This window comes from Camelus bactrianus, chromosome 22 (genome assembly GCF_048773025.1).
Source record: "Camelus bactrianus isolate YW-2024 breed Bactrian camel chromosome 22, ASM4877302v1, whole genome shotgun sequence".
NCBI lineage: Eukaryota > Metazoa > Chordata > Mammalia > Artiodactyla > Camelidae > Camelus > Camelus bactrianus.
Window position 1 is genome coordinate 19,757,494 of NC_133560.1, and position 19,603 is coordinate 19,777,096.

Genomic DNA, 19,603 nt, shown 5'->3' on the forward strand with positions numbered 1-19,603 from the left:
GTCAGCTGCTTTATCGCCTCTAGGCTAAGAACATGCTCCAAGGTTAAGAACATGCTAAAAGGTTATGTACTTTTAATAATAAACAACAAAAACATTCTGTGAAATTACTCTTGTGTTCATTACAAGGTGATGTTTTATAAGCAGGAAACTGACCTGGGAATAAACTTCCTAGAGTCCCCTTTGGGAAGGAGAGCAGCCAACTTCATTCTCTTTCCTCATATTTTTCAAATTACATTTACAGAAGATAACAAACTCTAACTGGAGTCCATTTTCATTAATGATAATACTGCTTCTATGGAAGGAAAACATTTTGGCATGATACCATGTGTGATCAATTACTGTATACTGTGTAAGAAAGACTAGCGTTTGGGTTTCGATTTACAGAACACCAAATCTCATCCCCCATGAACATTTTCATATTTGGGGTTCAGAGACGTGTATCTGAGTTCTGCACCCCAACTCTAGCCTTTTGGAGGGCCTCCCACAGGGACGCGTGGTGAATTCGGAAGGCACCTGGAAATGAGGACATCCTCCCATAGATTTAACAGTTGTGGTGGATGTCTGATCTTTCTCATGACGTTAATCACCCTGAACCTCCATGAAGTTAACTGATTTTCAGGTACACTACCTGGCCCTTGCAGTATCTTTTAATAATGGATGCTTGGATGACTGCATTACAGGATTTAAAATCATAATAATAGTCAACTTAAAAATAATGGCATAGTACTCATCAGAGCTGTTCTCTGAAGTTCTGACAGGTGTACACACCATCGAGACTGCAGTTACCTTCATGCTCTCTCTCTCACATGATCAAATTCTCTCCCTAGACTGGCTCTTGGGCATTTAAACACGTGCTGGTGTCTCCTATCTTTAAAAACACACAGAGAAACAAAAACCTCCCCTGACTCACCCTGTCCTGATTTGTACCTGGGGTTTGTTTTAATCAGGTATGATAGGATGTCAGATGAGGAGACAACTTTGAAAGAAGAGTTCATCACTTACAGTTCCTGAAAGAAGGAGGCAGGCCACCCCTGACAGGGCCACGTGGGGAAGTTAGGAGGCAGAAGGAGCGAGGGGAAAGCCTGGCCTGGAGCCCTTACTGTGATTTCCAGGGAGGCAAGGTAGACAATTTGAGTACTTTTAGGGTTGGATAGTTTAAATAATTTCTGCAGGCTCTGGGCTAGGGAGTGACCTCTGCTTGTACCTGGCCCTGGGGTGATTTAGGGCTGAGGGGGATGTTGGCTGGTGCTGAGAGTTAAAGGATGTAGTTAAAGGTAGATAAGGAGGTAAAGATAAAGGAAGAGTGTAGGTTTTGGATTTGCGTTTGCATATGAAAGGCACACTCTCTGACAAGCTGTTTGCTGTATCTGGATTTAGCTAGCCCTGAGAAGGACCGTCTCCCTGCCCCAGGATGTCAAGACATCATAAGAAACAGAACATTTAAAACAGGATCAACGCACGCCCTCTCTTAGCGTTTTCTGCATTTCTTTACTCTCCTTTGTGATCAAATGTCAAGAAAGAGTTTGTGGTCGCTACTTCCACTTCCTCTCCCATATCCACCCACAGTCTCCCAACCTTCTCCTCCCACTGCTGAGTCACCAGTGACTTCCATGTTGCTAAATCCAAGGTCTCTTCCGGGGTCGTTTCCTGCTTCATCTCGCAGAAGCACTTCTCACAAATTACTCTTCTACCTTGAAACTGTTGTTCCTGGTTCCTCCTCACAGGCAGTTTGTGGCCCAGTCTCCCCTACAGGCTTTTCTCATCTGCTTGACCCCTGAAATGTGCCTGAGTCTGGGCCCCAGGCCCCTCTCTGCCTACATTCTCCTATGGTGATTCCCTCAAGTCTTGTGGCTTGAAGTGCCCTCTCTCTGCCCAGGACTCTGTCTTCACATTGTTTCTCTCCAGCCTTCAGTCCGTGTCCATGTGCCAGCTGCCTGTGTGGGATACCTCCTCTTGGGTAGCTACCCATAGGTATCTCAAGTGTAACCTGATCAAGGCACAAGCCTCCTTTCTAGACCCTCTTCCCCTAAACCTGCCGCCCTCCAGGCTCCCCTGTTGAAGTTAATGGTGTTTCTATGGATGCAGTTGCTCAGGCCTAAAACTATAGATATCCTTGAATCTCTTCTTTCCCTAAAACCCCCCACCAGTTAGTCAGGAGGTTCTGTTGATTCCATTCCCCAAACCAAAGATGTATCTACTTCTTGTGTCTCCTACCATAACTCTGAACTAAGCCAGCAGCATTTCTGGACTATTCCAGCTGTAGTAGCTTCCAAATTGGTGTTCCTGGCTCCACATTTGCCTTTCAGTCCAGGCTCCAGAGAACAACCACAGTGATCTTCTTAAAATGTGGTTCACTTAAGGATAGGCAGATAGATCAGTGGAATAGAATTGAAAGTATAGAAATAAACCCACACATCTATGGTCAACCAACGATTTGACAAGGATGTCAAAACCATTTAATGGGTAAAGAATAGTCTCTTCAACAAATGGTGTTGGGAAAACTGGATCTCCACATGCAAAAGAATGAAGTTGGACCCTTAGCTTACACCATGTACAAAAATTAACTGAAATGGGTGACATACCTAAGTGTAAGAACTAAACCTATTTTAAAAAAAACCTATTAGATGAAAACATAGGCATAAACTTTTGTAACCTTGAATTAAGCGATGATTTCTTAGATATGACACCTAAAGCATAAGCAACAAAAGAAAAATCGGTAAATTTGATTTCATCAAAATGAAAAACTTTTGTGCTTCAAAGGACGCTATAAACAAAGTCAAAAGACAACTCACAAAATGGGAGGAAAGATTTGCACATCATACATCTGATTAGTGTCTAGTATCCAGAATATATAAGGAATTCTTACAACTCAACTCAATGATAAAGACATTTGATAAAGACACAAATAGCCCAACTTAAAAATGAGCAAAGGATTTGAATAGACATTTTTCTAAAGAAGAATGGCTGATAAAGACACAAAAAGATGGACCACATCATTAGCCGTTAGACAAATGCAAATCAAAACCTCACACCCACTCACACCTCACACCCACTGGGTTGGCTATAACAAGTGTTGGTGAGGATTTGGAGAAATTGGACCCTTCATATGCTGATGGGAATGTAAAATGGTGCAGCCACTATGCAAATGTATGATATTTCCTCAAAAAGTTAAACATAGTTACCATATGACCCAACCATTTTCCCTAGGCAGGTGCTCACACAAAAATGTGTACATGACTGTTCATAATAGCCAAAAGGTGGAAATAACCCAAATGTCCATCAACTGATGAATGTATAAACAAAATATATTCATACAATGGAATATTAGTTGGCCACATAAAAGGAATGAAGCCCTGATACACAACAACTTGGGCGAACCATGGAAACACGCTATGTGAAAGAAGCCAGTCATAAAAGGCCGCATACTATGATTTCCATTTATGTGAAATGTGCAGAAGAGAAATCTGTAGACACAGATTAGTGGTGGCTGAGTGGGAGGAGGGGACAATGTGGAATGACTGTTAATGAGAACAGAGTTTCTTCTTGGGGTGATGAATCCTGAAATTAGGTGGTGGTGATAGCTGCACATCATGAATTTACTAAAAGCCACCGAATTGTATATACGCTTAAAGGCAAATTTTATGGTGTTTGAATTATATCTTAAGAAAATCAGCACTAATAAAAATGTAATACATGTCATGTGTTAACCACTCTGTAAAATCCTCCATTGCTTCCTGTGTAAGTTTTCTGTTGTCACTGTGACAAATGACCACACAAATTTGAGGGGAGGCTCAGAGGTAGAGCACATGCTTAGCGTGCACAAGGTCCTGGGTTCAATCCCCAGTACCTCCATTAAAAAGTAAGTAAATAAATAAATAAACCAAATCACCTCCACCCTCAAAAAAAAAAAAAAAAAAAAAAACACACACACACACAAAAATTAAAAAACTAAAAAAAAAAACCCATAAATTTATTTTCTTCCATTTCTGTAGGTTCCAAGTCCAACATGGCTCTCACTGGGCTAAAACTCAAGGGGTCAGCAGGGCCTTCCTTCTAGAGGAGAGTCCATTTCCTTGCCTTTTCCAGCTTCTTGAGGCCACCTGCATTTCTCTGCTAGTAATCCCTTCCTCCATCTTCAAAGCCTACAACGTGATATCTCTGACCCTATGTGGTCACATCTCTTTCACTGATCACAGTTGGGAGTTTGTCCACTTTGAAGGATGCATGGGATTAGATTGGGCCCATCTGTATAATCTAGGTTAATCTTCCCATCTCAAGGTCCTTATCTTTAATCACCTGCAGAGTTCTTTCTCCCTTGTAAGTAGTTCTGTGGATTAGCATCTGGACATCTTTGGGGGCCATTCTTCTGCCAACCACAGTTTCCATCACAGGTGAACAGTAGCCAGAGTCATTCCCCTGACCTACAAAGCTTTTCCAGTCAGCCCCAAATGTCACGTCAACTGATGAACGTATAAACAAAATATACTCATACAATGCCTCTCTAACTTCCCCAGATGGCTCTCTGTAACCCCTTACTCTACAGCAGTCTGGTCTCTTAAAAAGCCAAGTATGTTCTCACTCAGGGCCTTGGCACTGGCTGTTCCCTCCGCCTAAATATTTACTCTCTTCAGACCTTTTCCTGCTTGACTTCTTGTCACCTTGATCTTGGCTTTGGTGTCACCTTAGAGACATGCAAACTCCCATAAACTTTCTGGCCATCACTCTAGTTTAAGTCACCACAAAACACTTGCCATTTGTGTGTGTTTATGTGTGTGTGGTGTCTCTCACCACCTCCATCTTGACTGCCACATGGCTAGGAACCTTATCTGTCTGTGTCGCTATGACACTGGGGTTGTACTTGGCCCATTGTAGCTGCTCACTAACCACCTGCTCAATTAATGTCACAGGACACTGGGATAGGATGGCTGGGACTTCTGCTCATGCACCAGAGTGCTGCTATCTGGTAACAGTGTGAACCCAGCTTTCAGATTATTGGACCTTGAGATTTCAATAGCTCTTTATGAGTTATTTGCATTATTTAAATTTGCGTTGTTTGCATTGTCTAAAGGGAAGTGTTTTAAATAGTTGTATATTACTCTATTAGAATTTTATACAAATTTTTTTCTTTTTTGGTTGAGGGGAGGTAATCAGGTTTATTTATTTATTATTTTATTTTAATGGCAGTACTGGGGGTTGAACCCAGGACCTCGTGCATGCTAGGCATGCACTCTACTACCGAGCTATACCCTCCCCACTGAATTTTGTACAAATTGAATTCCTTTGAAATGCTATGGTGCTGTCCCTCCTGGCAGACTCAATATAGAAGACCTTTACTCTCATGCACAGAATAACTCTTTCTCACATACTCCTCTGTTGCCTCTCTTTCAGAAAACATGCTCTGAATTGCCATCGGATGAAACCCGCTCTCTTCAGTGTGTTCTGTGAGATCAAGGAAAAGACAGGTAGGCCATTGAGAAGTCACTTCCTGTGCAGACTGAGGATCACAACAACCTCCCACCTCTGATCCTGGCTCAGCGCTGACGTGCGTCATGGGCCATCTTGCTCATCACATCCCCTCTCTGGCGGCGGACGGTTCACTCCTGCCTTGTCAGAGCCCTGCTTTCTGGTGTATCACACTCATTTATTTTGCAGCTTGTCACGGGGAAATCCTGCTGCCAGTGAGTAACAAGCACTGCAGTCTGGGTCCAAGACCTGAAGCACCAGGCCTTCCGTTGTTTACAAAAGGATCTGAGGTGACAGGGTTAGGAAAGCAGAATAATCATTTTGTTTTGTGTGTTTTAAGCATCCAGAGTAATCCCCATGGAAGCTTCTGCCAAGGCAAAGCCTTTTGTTAAAAAAAATCTTTTTGAGGGGTGTCTTCAGCTCAGTGGTAGAGCACATGCTGAGCATGCATGAGGTCCTGGGTTCAATCGCCAGTACCTCCATTAAAAAATACATACATACGTGCATGTATACATAAACCTAATTACCTCCCACCCCAAGAAATATTTTTATTTTGAATGAATTTACACTTGCAGAAAAGTTGAAACACCAGTGCAAAGCGTTCTCGTATACTCTTCTCCCAGCTTTCTCTACTGACAGCACCTTCAGAACCGTGGTGCAGTCACTGAAACCAGGAGATTAACATGGGTATGATGCTCTGTCACTGAGCAACAGGCCCTGCTTGAATTTTCACGGTTTTTGTCCTAAATGTCCTTTTTCTGGTCCAGGATCCCACGTTGCATTTAGTCATCATGTGTCCTTAGTCTCCACCAATCTGTGACGTTTCCTCCATTGTTCCTCATCGTCCAGGACCTTCACACTTCGGCCAAGAACTGCCCAGTCATTTTATAGCGTGTCCCTCGGCGTGGTTTGTCCGTTGTTCCCTCGTGACTAGACTGGAGCTGTGCATCTTTGCGCAGTCCCACAGAAGCAGTGGTGTGTCCTTCTCCGCACATGATGTCGGAGGTGTATACCGCCAGTAAGTCCTGTCACTGGTGGTGCTGACCTTGATCACCTGGTCAACGTGAATAACAATTTGAAGATTGTTTACAAGAGAAGCCACCAAATAAGAAGAAGACATCACTGAAACCAAAGTCATCAAGAGCGGGAGGGGAAGTTTAGCTCAGTGGTAGAGTAAGTGCTTAGCATGCCGGGGTCCTGGCTTCAATCCCTAGCTCCTCTGTAAATAAATAAACAAACCAATAAATAAATAAACACATCCCTCCCCCCAAAAAATATTTAAAATTTCTTTTGAAAAAAACAAAGCTGTCAAGAAAAAGGTTGTCACTTGATTTCTTTGAGTGGTCTCTTGAGATCAGCTGTTTGAATGCTGTGTGTCACCGTGGAGGATGGCACTTCAGAGATGCTGGGGCTTGTGGAAAGTGCAAATGTGACACAAAAGTATGTTTCTTTCTGATCACAGTTTTGGGGTGACCTTGACATGCACTTGACGAGGACAATGGCTGAGAGCAGTGACAGGGTCTGAATTTTGCTTTGCCCCTGGCTACATGACCCTGACAAGTGACTGAACCTTTCTCTGTCCCAAGTCCTCCTCTGTGAATTGGGACATGGATAAACCTTAGATCATGGTTACTGAAGACTGTGCGTTCATACATGTAAGGCTATGGGTGTGGTGCCGGCCTGCAGTAGTTAATCTGGTGACTGAAAGAGAAATTCCATTTTAAACCTACATTTAAGTTTCACCCAGACGCTATAAGGACGTAACATTCTCCTCCCCACTACCCAGTTTGAATATTTTTTATTGGATTAAAATATATATAACATAAAATTTACCATTTTAATCATTTTTAATCTATTTTTAATTTTTAGTTTTATTTATATTTTATGGAGGTACTGAGTATTGAACCGAGGACCTTGTACATGCTAAGCACGCGCTCTACCCTCCCCCTCCACTTTAACCATTTTTAAGTGCACAGTTCAGTGGCATTAAGTACATTCACACCTGCAGCTTTCACTACTGTCCATCTCCTCAACATTTTCATCTTCCTAAACAGAAACTCCATACTCATTAAATACTACCTCCACGTTCCCTACTCCCCTGGCCTCTGGTAACCACTGTTCTGTCTGCATGAATGTGACTGCTCCAAGTACCTTGTATACGTGGAACCATGCAGTGTTTGTCCATTTGTGTCTGACTTATTTCTCTAGCACAGTGTCTTCAAGGTTCACCCACATTGTAGCATGTGTCAGAATTTGCTTCCTTTCAAAGGCTGAATAATATTTCATTGTATGAATAGACCACATTTTGTTTATCCATCCATTGTAGGACATGTGGTTGTTTCCACCTTTTGGCTATTGTGAATAATGATGCTAATATCTGTGCAAATACCTGTTTGAGACCTTGCTTTCAGTTATTTGGGGTGTATGCACAGGAGTGGAAGTGCTGGGTCACATGGTAACTGTATATTTAACTTTCTGAGGAGATGCCAGACTGTTTTCCACAGCAGCTACACCACTTCACATTCTAACCAGCAGTGCGTGAGGTTCCAGTTTCTCCACATCTATTAAACACTTGTTATTTTCTGGGTTGTTTGTTTGCTTGTTTGTTTGTTTGTTTTGATAATAGCCATCCTAGTGGGTATGAAATGGTTTCTCATTGCGGTGGACATGATTTTTTTTATACTTGTTTGTATTTTAAGGACTCTTTGTTTGATGACAGCAGATGTGGGGAGCCATATTAGTTCAAGAAGTATCTCATTATGGATCTTCATGGCATCCCTCCTTAACCCAGATGGAAGCCAACATTTTACCTGTTATCTCTACCACCACTTTCCTTTCATAAAAGCCTTTGGTAGCTTGCATGGCCGACATTCATTCTCATAGGTCCATTTGTGTGTGTTTAACTTTATTTTTTCTTTTTTAAGAAGAGAGTAAAATTTAGTTTTACTTGCAACTTTAGCTCAATTTAATTAACAAATATTAACTCCCTGGGTTGCAAATATTTCGTATTCTTTAGTTCAGTATTTTCCAAAAGGGACATTACTGGCATGTTGGGATGGAACAATTCTTTCTTCATGCTCTACTACAATATACTTACTCTCCTTTATCTTGTGTATTTTATATAGCACAATACAGTATAATATACTAATAATACTATGTTTCTATAATTTCTGTCTAAACTATAAAGCACATTATAACATTTATAATTTCTGGACCCCACCCACAAAATTTAAGTGACACACCCCAGTCACTGTGACAACCAAAAATGTCCCCAGGTAAATTTCCAAATGTAGATTAGAAGGTAGCAACGCCCTGACTTGAGGACCACTGCATATTACACAGGTAGAGTCTATTTGCTGCTTGAATAAACAAAATAGTTTAAGTGTCAAGTGATTTGCTTCATAGTTTTCTTTAACTAAAAGTCAATTCCTTTCTTTGAAGGGAGATTCATATTTCTTAGTTTCCTTTTAAAAGAAGAAGCATATATTCGTTTGTTTCCACAGTAGTAGGTGAATGTGTTTAACTTTTTACTTTGAAACAACTACAGATTTACATAAATGTTCCAAGAATAGTGGTAATACATTTTCTCCCTGAACTTTTCATTGGGGAGTGAGTTGCTGCCACAATTCCCCATGACCCCTGCACACTTGAGCGTGTTTCCAACAGACAAGGACATTGTCCTGTTTCCCCACAAGACAACTGTCACAGTCAGGAAAGGAACACTGACACCCACCACCGGGAATCCTCAAGCTCTGCCAGTTGTCCCAATAGCATCCTTGAAAAGGACGCAGGGCAACATCTCAAGTTGAATTTAATTATCACATCTCTTCTGTCTTGTTCCATTTGTGACAAAGCCCCCATCTTTCCTTGACTTCCATGACCTTGACCGTCAGGAAGATCACAGGCAGGCCCCACCTTTGGGGTTTATCTGGTGTCTCCTCGTGATTAGATTTCCACTGCACATCCTCAAAATGAGGCGACGCCTCTTCTCACGCAGCGGCTGGTCAGTGGTGCCCACGTTTGCTCTGTCCCTGTTGGTCACATTGACTTTGATCACTCCAGTGAGAGGGTGTCTGCCAGATGACTCCTTTTCACAGTTGCTCCTTTCCCCTTTGTAATGAGGATTCTGTGGAAGGTACCCTGAGACTATCCCTCATTAAATTTCCCATTTTTTTCACTTTTGTATCTTGTATCAGTGTAGATTCATGGAGCCTTATCACAGTTACTATCCTCACTCGTGTTGATGCTCAGGCCGTCCCAGATTCGTCTAGTGCAAGCCCCTTCAAGCTGGCTTTGTGCCCTTCTGACGTGTCTCCATCAGCCTTTGAGGACTATTCCTCGCTGCCAGAACATGTTCCAGGCTCATCTTCTTCCCTCCTTGCCCCAGCCAGAATCGGCCGTTTCCCCAGGAACCCTGGCTTCCTTTAGAGTGGACCTTGGCCCTGGGAGTGCTCACTGCTGTTGAGGTGTTACTGCTCTGGTCACTCTCAGGGCACAGAGCTAAGGAGTATTTGTGGGTGATACATATATCTGCACACGCACACATTCTCATCTATATTTTTCTGCATATGTTGAAAACCATGAGTTCATTTCAGTACCTTTAATTCTTATTCAATACCAGAGGGTTCATTCTGTTTTTCTCTCTTTCCGGATCTGTAAACTCCTTCCTCTGACAGTAAGAACCCTGTCCTCATTATCCTCAGTTCTTTTACTTATTTAACCAGTTGTTCCCTCCCCCGTCATGTGCCGGATCCTCCTCCACCACATGGGTCCCTTTTCACTGCTTCAGCCCCTGACCCGGGTCCCCCGCAAGCTCGCCGCTGTGGACAGCTCACACATGTTGCCCTGCTCGCCTTTCTTAGGCTCCAACACCCAGAGCCCCATCGCCCTCCTCCGCAACGCCCCTTGCCCTGTCGGGCTGGAGCGTCCCAAGCTAAGCTCCTGCTCAGGCACCTGTCACAGCTGCTTGAAAGTCTAATGGCCTGTGTTGTCTGTTGCTTATTTAAATGACAAGGAGCACATATTCTGGCTTCCAGTAAACAAAGGCTGGGCTTTTTGGGGTTTAACCAAGCTTGCCCTCAACCCCTCAACCGCACTCCCTTTATGCTCTGTCTGAACCAGATAAGCAGCATTCCTGCAACTTCAGGAGCCACAAAACCCGAGAATCCTCTGGGCTGAAGGAAACTGCCTACAGGGGACACGCCACTGTGTGTCCAGCCCTGGAGACACTGGCTACAGCCAAGTGCCCCAGCACCATTGAATTGTGTGGTGTTGATCACCCTCATAAAAATCCGGTGGTGCCCCTCTCTATGAGGTGTTGTCCTCCTCCCAGCCCCCATACCCCCAGGGGAAAACAGCCCTTTAGGGGCCTCCTCGCTGCCCCCAGAAGTTGACTATCATCAGAGCTCCTTGGATGTGTGGGCCCCTGAGATTTTTATTGACAACTCATCTGTGCAAAATACAGAATTTAGTAGTAATAAAAAGCAATTTTTAAAAGTACTTTAATCGGCTGTCGTCTCCGGAAGCTGTAGTTCTCGGCGACCTTCTTCCCATCAATGAAATGCTGAGAGTGAACAGGAAACCGGTTCCTGAGAGCTGTGGGTGTGCTGTCTGGGCGCGCCTCCTGTCTGCTCCATCTGACTCTGGACGTGTATTTGTGACTGCAGCCATCAGCCAGCTTCAAACTCAGCGGTTTCAGGCAAAAAGAAAGGATTGATACCTTCTGCCAGCAGGACAGGCTCAGGTGTCCATTTTTGCCCACGCCGTTGACCTGTCCCATCTTCCCAGCCTGCGAGGGCCACACTCGGGGCTTCTGACTCCACCCAGGCTGAGTCCCACGGCGGCTGTGGGCTCAGAGCATGAGCCATACATCAGATCTGAGCATTTCTTCAGAAAACCATGCTTCCTTTCCACTGAGAGGCTCAAACATTGGGGTGCCTGGTACATTTTGGGGCATCACAGCACAGGTGGGGCAGCACCGCTCAGCCTTGAAAAGTGCAAGCCGTCACAGCTGCTTACAGCTGCCTAAATGTCAAGTTCAGTGTGGCCAGGGGACTTCTCATGCCAGTAGGAAGTGCAGTCTCGGGAGCACTGGGTTTCCACATTTTTCCAGTCTCAGGATGGGCCACCAGTAGCAGGAAAGTAAGTGAGATCTCAGTTCTGCCTCAGCTTCCCCCAACCCCAGGACCAGGGATGACCAAGTCTTGGCCTGAAGAAAACTATTCAGGGCCCTGATCCTGGACCCTGGTTCTCCCCGGCCAGTGCCCGATGAGCGACCCTGCGGGCTGGGCCTCCTGGCGCGCCCACGTGGGGAGATGGCACATCTGCTTCTTGACTTAACCTACATATCTCACATTCCCCTCTGGCTAAAGTCTGCGGCAAGCCTTCAGGGAAAAAACCAAATCTGCGCAGAGCTTTTAAAGCCCAGTGGACATCAGTGGAGCATGGGCCACAGTCAGACAGCTCCCAGCTTCCCGGCATCATTATCCCAAACTTCCAACAGCCTCAGGGCAGACACTTACTTTACAAATGAGCAGAGTGAAGCTTCAGAGAGACAGGGTTGCACCTCAGTAACCCACAGCCAGGCTGCGTGCTACCTCTGCACCCTGCCCTGGCTCAGGGAGGGAACCCTGCACCCACAGGTCCAGGTGCTGTCTGTGCATCCGCTGCTCTCACTGCATCCGCGGTGGCTCCTGGCCTCTGCCACCTGTCTCCTCCAGTGAGTGTGTTACCCCATTCGTTGACTGGACCTCCCCCACCATGCTCCCAGCCCAGGTTGAGACAGGGAGGTTCTTTTTCTGATCAGATTTGTGCAGCCAACACTGAAACCAGTGCTGAGACTGGAACAGCACAGGCTTTTGCTCAATGGCCAAAGAATGGAGAAGCGGGAACCTAGTTTGCAAATCGACTTCTCAACCCAAATCAGGCAGAGACACCAAATATAGAGGAGGGTCAAGGTAAAAGGGGAGAATTGGAGAGAGTGGGAGGAACATCCACGAGTGTCCTGAGAACAAGGGTGTGGTCTGGACCTGGAACTGGTGCAGCTCTCCTTTTCAGTCCTTGTATGGGCTTTTCCCCTTGTCAGCTGTCTTGGGGCTGGAGATGTCACTGAGCATGCCGGTGTATTATAGGAGCGTGTAATGAGGCCCAAGTTCCACTGGAAGGCAGATCTTCCACCATCGTGGGCCTAGTTTGTTCTAACCAGTTCTTTTTTCTTTTTTCCCTATTTGCAGCTTTCTCCTGAAACTTAGATAAGAGCAGTTGGTTTCCATTTGAGGCCAGGGGCAGGGGTATGATTCTAGGGTGACAGCCTTGGTTGTAAGTGCAGGGTCTAGGACGCGCTATGTCCTGGGAGTGCCCTGGTACTTGGCACACAGTGTATGGACTTTATATTTTTGTTATATTTTTGTTGAATGAAGAACTGTTTCTGGTGACTGATACCTATTAATGGTGAAAAGGTGAAATCCTTTTTATTCTGTACATCTACAGGATTCAGGAAGATTGTGTGTCTAGGGCCCGACTATGAACACAAGGCTTATAGTTCATATCATGGTAAAAAGAAAGCCATCCTCCATGTAAACCCAGTGTTAGTGGATGTTCCTGGAAGCGCTACCTTATGAGTTCCAAGAATTGCCTTCTGATGCCTCCTCTGACCTGTAGGAGAGATGCAGGCGCATCTTCCAGGGTCAGCGTACAGGCTCCACCTGTGTCCTCTATGCCGCGTTCAGGGGGTCCTGCCTGCGGCAGTCTCTGCTGGCCAAGGAAGCCCTAGGGGTCCACTCCGCTCCCAAATCCTTCCCACGGTATCTGGAGGAGCTGGCCTGAGGAGGACAAATAAGCCATTTTTGGAGAGCTTTGAATTTAGCTGGGAGGACCAAAAACCAGCCCAATCCCTTTCTTGAAACCCTCAGGGCTGGGTGCCCCACAGAATTCACAGTGTTGTTTGGATTTTAGGCCCATCGTGTTGTCGAGGACTGAGGCAGAGCCTGCACTCGCGCAGTGACCTCTGGCATGTGAGCAGGAACAGCCTCGCACACTGGTGTGGCGCCTCGCACAACAGCGTGGGGCCTCGCATACCGGCGTGGGGTCAGGCTTTGCCTCCAAATGAACTTGAGTGCCAACTTATGTAAAAACCTTTGGATCTTGGATTGCAGATGAGCAGGTGGCTTCAAGCCCCGTGAAGAGCTGCCCGGCATCCAGGGCAGTTCGCACAAACGGGCCTGCTCTGTCTTCTCTGAACTGTCACTGTCCCCTGTGCTGGTCTCAGCTGCACATCTGTGCCTCTGTTTGATTGGTTCCGGGTTCGCTGTGTCTCTGAGGAACGAGAAGTGCCGGCTCCGCCAGCCTTGCTCTCGGGCCAAGGAACTCTCTGTGCTGCGGGAGCACAGGCAGCGGCCTGTCAGAGTAGATGTAAATAACTCATCACGCGAGGGAACACCCTCGTATTTCCTCACCACCGTTCCTGGGCCTGGCTGGGAGCTGTCAGGCGTAGGTAATCCAGCAGTTTTTCACCTTTGTTTCCCTTCCTCATCAGCCACCTGGAACTGGTGCAGCTCTCCTTTTCAGGCCTGTTGCAGTCGTAACATCGTTATGGATAGCTTCAGCCTTCTGGTCGGGTCTGTCCCAGCCCCTGCCCTTCAGGCCAGTGTGTGACTTCCTCCCCTCTGTGAGTGGCTGGACCGGGGGCTGAGACCCACGTGCAGTATTCCGTTATGGCCGTGCGGGGAACAGACCTCCTGGAGCTGGGGGGTCATTTCTCAGGTTGCTTGGAGTGTTCTTTCCCAGCCCTCCAGTCGCAGGGTGACTTGTGAATTGAGTTTAGAGCTGTGGTCCATCCCTCTGGGGTGACTTACATGTGAGCTAATTAAAATCAAGCATAACTAAATAAGGCATTCTTCAGCCACACTGGCCACATTTTGAGTGCTTGGTAGCCATGTGTAGCTGGTGGCTCCCATACTAGTGCAGATCTGGAATGTTCCATCACTGGGAAATTTCCGCTGTACAGACATGGATGAGTATAGACAAATATACAAATCAAAGACTATGGAAAAAATCCAGCGTCCATGAGGACGACTAAAGAAAGAAAACGTGGTCCCTCTCTGCAGTGGAATGTTGTCCAGCCATAAAAAGGAATGAACTTTTCTGACAGAGGTTATAACATGGATGAGTCTTAAAAGCTTTATGCAGAGTGAAAGAAACCAGACACAAAAGGCCACAATAGTATGTGGTTCCATTTATGTGAAATGTGCAGGAGAGGTAGAAAGAGATTAGTGGTTGCCAGGGGCTGGGGGCGGGGCGGGGGGGTGGCTGCTAATGGGGACGGGGTCTCTTTTTGGGGTGGAGAAAAAGTTAGGTGGTGGTTGCACAACCTGGTGAATATACTAAAAATCACTGAATTATTCACTGTAAACGGGGTGAACTGTATGTCATGTGAATTCTGTCTCTATAAGGCTGTTATGAAGACGACTTAAGGACTGAAGGGTTTCAGCTGGGGCCGGTCTCTGATGAAGAGCGAGCCCACAGCTTAAGGCCTTCGGACACAGATGCCTGTGAAGCAGCACCTTCTTGCAGCCTCTATCCAGGCTTCCTCTTAGGGCTTAACCATCCACTGAAACCGTCTTGTGCCTTTGTTTCTGGTTTGTTTTCTGATCCCTCCCTGGAATGCTGGCCCACAAAAGCACAGGCGTGCCTGCGGTGTGTCCCAGCCCTGTTACTGGCTTGGCACACAGTAGCTTCCAGTAAACGAAAGTGACTAACCTTTCTTAACAGAAGATGCTCCTTGTTGCTGTCACCTAGAGCCTGCTTAACATCAGTCCCTGGGACAGTTCCTCTTAGAGAAGTTAGGGCATGCAGAAGAATAAGCCCCAGAGCCCCATTAGAGTCAATAAACATAAAATTACTCGGTCACGTTGCCGTGAAGGTTCCTGCATGCAGCCTCTGTGTCCGTGTTGGCCTTTCCATAGACAGAGGGCAAACCAGACACCACCTTTCAAGGCGTCCTGGATTAGGACTGAACTAAACGAGCTAAAATCTCATCCTTTGTGCTGCACCCAGAGAAGAACTCAAGGGGAGTTCTTCTTGAAGGGGAAAGCTCAAGAGGGTCCTCCAAGGAAAGGGGGGACCTGAAGGCAGGGGTGGGGCGGTGTCGGCCTACCTGGGCCTGCATGCACGTACGTACGTTCTTCCTCAGACACGTGTTAGGCTCTGTGACACATTCTGTGGAGAAGGGTCGCAGACTACAGTATTGGTCAATAAAGTTTTATTGGAACACAGCTGCTCATTGGTTTGCTATTGTCTAGGGCTGATTCAGTTCCTGGAAAGGGCTCTCTTCCCAGCTTGCAGACCGGTGCCTTGGTGCCTTCTCACTGTGTTCTCACAGGTGGGTGGGATGGGGAAGAGGCCCCCGTTGCTCTTCTTAAAAGGCCACAGCCCTTCTATGGATTAGGGCCCCACACTTATGACCTCACTTGACCTTAATTACCTCCTCATGGATTCTATTCCATACATACATTGGGGGTTCCATGTGTGAATTTGGGGGGACACGATTCAGTCCATAGCAGTTCCATGTTGTTTCTTCCAAAAAAATATAATGTGTTGAGATTTATCATTCTATTTTACTTCATTGTTTGGTTTACTGGCGTTTTCACACCCACTGTAAATTGGAGACAGAAGGAACGTTGGTGGTTTGGCAGGGAGCGCCTTTGTTCCTGATCCCACCTCCTCTTCCAAGCGCCCCCAACTGACAGTGTCCCTGAGCTGAGCTCCCGGTCTCCAAAGCCTCCTGCCCGCCAGTCAAGGGCCCTGAGGGAGCTGGGGAGCATGGCTGGGGCGCTCTGGAACAGTCTACCGGAAATGAGCTTGTTGTAATTGGCGGTAATGTGTGTCTAGTGACCATAATCAGGCCAGGGATCGTGGGCTGGGAGGCAGATACATGGCGCTGAGGGAGACACAGGGCTTGCGAGGGGCCTCTGACAGAGAGGAAAAGCTCTTGGCACGGCTGTGTCCACAGCTGGGACTGGTGCAGGGGACTGAGGCACAGGGTAACTTGCTTTTTTAGGTTTTGCTTCTCTTTATACACATACATTTGCAAAAATGTACAGCCTTGAAGAAGTAAAGCTGTAGTGTGTGAATGCCTGTCATAACATATGCACTGTTAGCACCACAGGCCTGGGGTGTGACAGCCAGACTGTCTCCTCATTCACGGGTTTCCGGGTGGCCTTGGTTTCTCACAGTTACGATGTAGTCATGTGTGTGTGTCCCGTAAACACAGCATCTCCTGATGTCAGTGTTACTGTAGGATACGTTTTCAGAACAGGAATCTGAAGACCAAAGGATAAGTGCTGTGGGGAGGGTAGAGCTCAAGTGGTAGAGCACATGCTTAGCATGCACGAGGTCCTGGGTTCGATCCCTAGTACCTCCTCTAAAAATAAATAAACCTAATGACCTCCTCCCAAAAAACTAAAAATTAAAAAATAATACAATAATAAATAAAATACTTCTAAAATATTTTTTTAAAAACAAAGGATATGTGCTTTTTCAGTGTTAATCAGCATTTCAAAGCTCCCTCCAAAAAAGGCCACACCAATGCATACCCTATAAAGATATATGAGAAAAGGCTGGGGTGTTCCCTTTGTAATTTTTTTAATTGCAGTATAGTTGATGCATAATATTATGTAAGTTACAGGCATCTAATGTAGTGATTCACAATTTTTAAAGGTTAAACTCCATTTATAGGTATTATAAAATATTAGCTATATTCCCTGTGTTGTACAATATATCCGTGTGGCTTACCTTTGTAATTTAAGAGCTTTCATTGGAGAACAGTAAGTTCCAGGGTTTTTTACTGTGTTTTTTAAACTCTCCAGCACCTGGTTGGGTACCTGGTTTGTGATGGGCTCCCAGATGCTTGCTGTTGGATAAATAAAAGAACAGGAGAAAGATTGCCACGTGCCCCTCAGCAGCCCAGAGTCACACACGCACACGCAGATACATACTTGCCCTCGCGTGAACCCACACTCCCATGTGCGCGCACACACACACACACACACAGACATGCATGTGCCCACATACACCCCTTCATTCAGCCGCATGTTCCAGCCTGAACCACTCCTGCCCCTCATTGTAATAAGGAAGCTGTAATGTAATAAGGATGTTCCTCTCCAGCCCCAGGAGTCAGGGTGTGATGAGGGACCTCTGGGGAGGGACGAGGTCCTCTTTGTCCCTCTCAGGCCACTCCTGAGCCCTGGCCGGGACCATGGGCCCTCGGGAGGAGCTCCTGGGTAAACCTGAGACAATCACAGAGTGTCTGTGCCGTGGAGGACCATGGAGGGCCCAGCAGAGAGAAAATTAATGAAGAGGGACTTGGAAAGATGTCAGGAAAGCCCCTGAGTGCCACGGGTCAGAGTCTAGGCTTTAACTGTGGATGCAGGGACTGGTTGAAGTCTTTAAACAACAGACCAGCTCAATCAACACAGCATTTGAAGGTAGCTGGGTGTGCGCGATGGAGCAGAGGGGAAGGGTTTCCTCACAGGTCACCGAGGGCAGGACAGGGGTCAGCACAGCGGGCTTCCAGGAATGGTGTTAAGGAGGGGTGGGGGGCAGGTGGTGGGTTGATCGTGGAGGGAGAATCAATAGGATTTGAAAACAGACGGACTAATATATGTATTTACATGTATGACTGAAACAGTATGCTGTACACCAGAGATTGACACCTTGTAACTAACTATACTTCAATAAATAAAAAAGAAAACAGAGGGATTGAAGGAGGAGGCCGTCCACTATTACTCTGGTTAGGAATGGTTAGGAGTGTGTGGGCCTTATTTATAAGGGTCAGGCAGTGCAGGTTCTCTCTGCCCAGGAGTGCCCAGCATTTATATCCGGTGCTTCTCGGAGGCCAAGTGAGGTCAGTAGAGAATTGGGTCTGTGAGCTGGAAGGTTAGCAACCAATAAAGGGGCACTTTTCCTTCTGTTATTTCAAAAAGAGCCCCATCATAACCCCGCGGGACTGAGTAGGTTGCAAGGCTTCCTTTGGGTGAGTTGGGGATCCCTGCGTGTGAGGTGAAGGTCCCTCGTCTCATAGGAAATTCCTGCAAGGATCTCTTGAGCTCCCTCAGTTTTCACTTGTGAATTTTTGACAGAGAAGGTTAGTCTGTTACATAGGAAACAAGAAAGGGACAAATAATTAATATGGATATGAAAGGATTACATTCAAATTTTAGTTGAACACTTAAGTCACTTAGGAGCTGTAGTTAGTATTGAGAGCCTGTTTCCAAGGAAACAGTTTAAACCTTGTTTTTCTAGAAAGTCAGAACTAAATGGATATCATATACCATAACCTCCTTCCCTGTTCCCTGCCTTCCATCCCCTCAGGAACTGCCCCCTAGCCTTCATTTCTCTGGAGCTGTAAATATTTCTTCCGTTCCCGAGGAAGCAAACAGAGCACAGATCCTGCAGGACCGCCCTCCTCTGACCTGAGCCTCATTCTGTAACCCCTGCAGCAGCCTCTTCCCGCCCTGCCTGCTTCTCACGCTGCCCTGGAACTAGCCAGTCAGGTCCTGCGCCACCGTACCCTGCGGCTGCTTTTGCAGAAGTTAACGGCACTCCCCTGATGACCAAGCCCATGCTTTCACCCTTCTGTGACTACTTCTGGTTTTTCCTCACCCTACCTGATAATTCTCTTCCTGTCTCCTCCCTTGCCTGTCCTTTAAATGTTGGTTTTCCAGCCCCGGGGTGGGGGTGGGGGTGGGGGTGGGGGGCGTGGCTTCTTCTCGTAGGTGTGGCTGCATGTACAGGTGGACACTTACAGATTTCCCAACACACATTTCATGCCGATGACTCATGTATACCGGTCTCCCACCCCAACTGGTCAGCTCAGCCCCGGCTCCCAGGAAGCAGCTGCTTCTCAGCCACCCAGACATCTGTGCTTAGCTGGGTCGGGGCAAGGCTGACCCGTCTTTCCACCTGTTCGCCTGCTGCTCTGTGTGCTGCACCTGGGAGAAAGTGGCGCCTTCCAAGGCAAATGTGGGGGTCACCCAGCCTCTTCCTTTCTCTCACGCACGCCCACATCCCCGGGCCATGGATTCCGGGGCCTCTCTCTTTGACCACCCCAAAGCTGACCTGTATCCCCTTGGATGGCGGCAGC

At 46.5% G+C, this 19,603-nt stretch overlaps 1 protein-coding gene across 3 annotated transcripts in view; it reads left to right on the top strand.

Moving 5' to 3' along the window:
• The window catches only part of PBX4 (PBX homeobox 4), a 37,489-nt gene that overhangs the window by 10,255 nt on the left and 7,631 nt on the right, over window positions 1-19,603 (top strand). Inside the window, exons 2-3 of one of the 3 annotated variants that reach the window (XR_006720774.2) lie at window positions 5,389-5,462; window positions 5,653-8,865. Coding sequence is in view for 1 of the 3 variants with exons in the window: in XM_045508186.2 (XP_045364142.1) it covers window positions 5,389-5,462 (74 nt within the window). In the remaining 2 variants the exon portion in view is untranslated. Of the gene's footprint in view, window positions 1-5,388; window positions 9,654-19,603 lie in introns of those variants that run through there. The other 2 variants (XR_012501598.1, XM_045508186.2) reach the window with 2 other exon arrangements.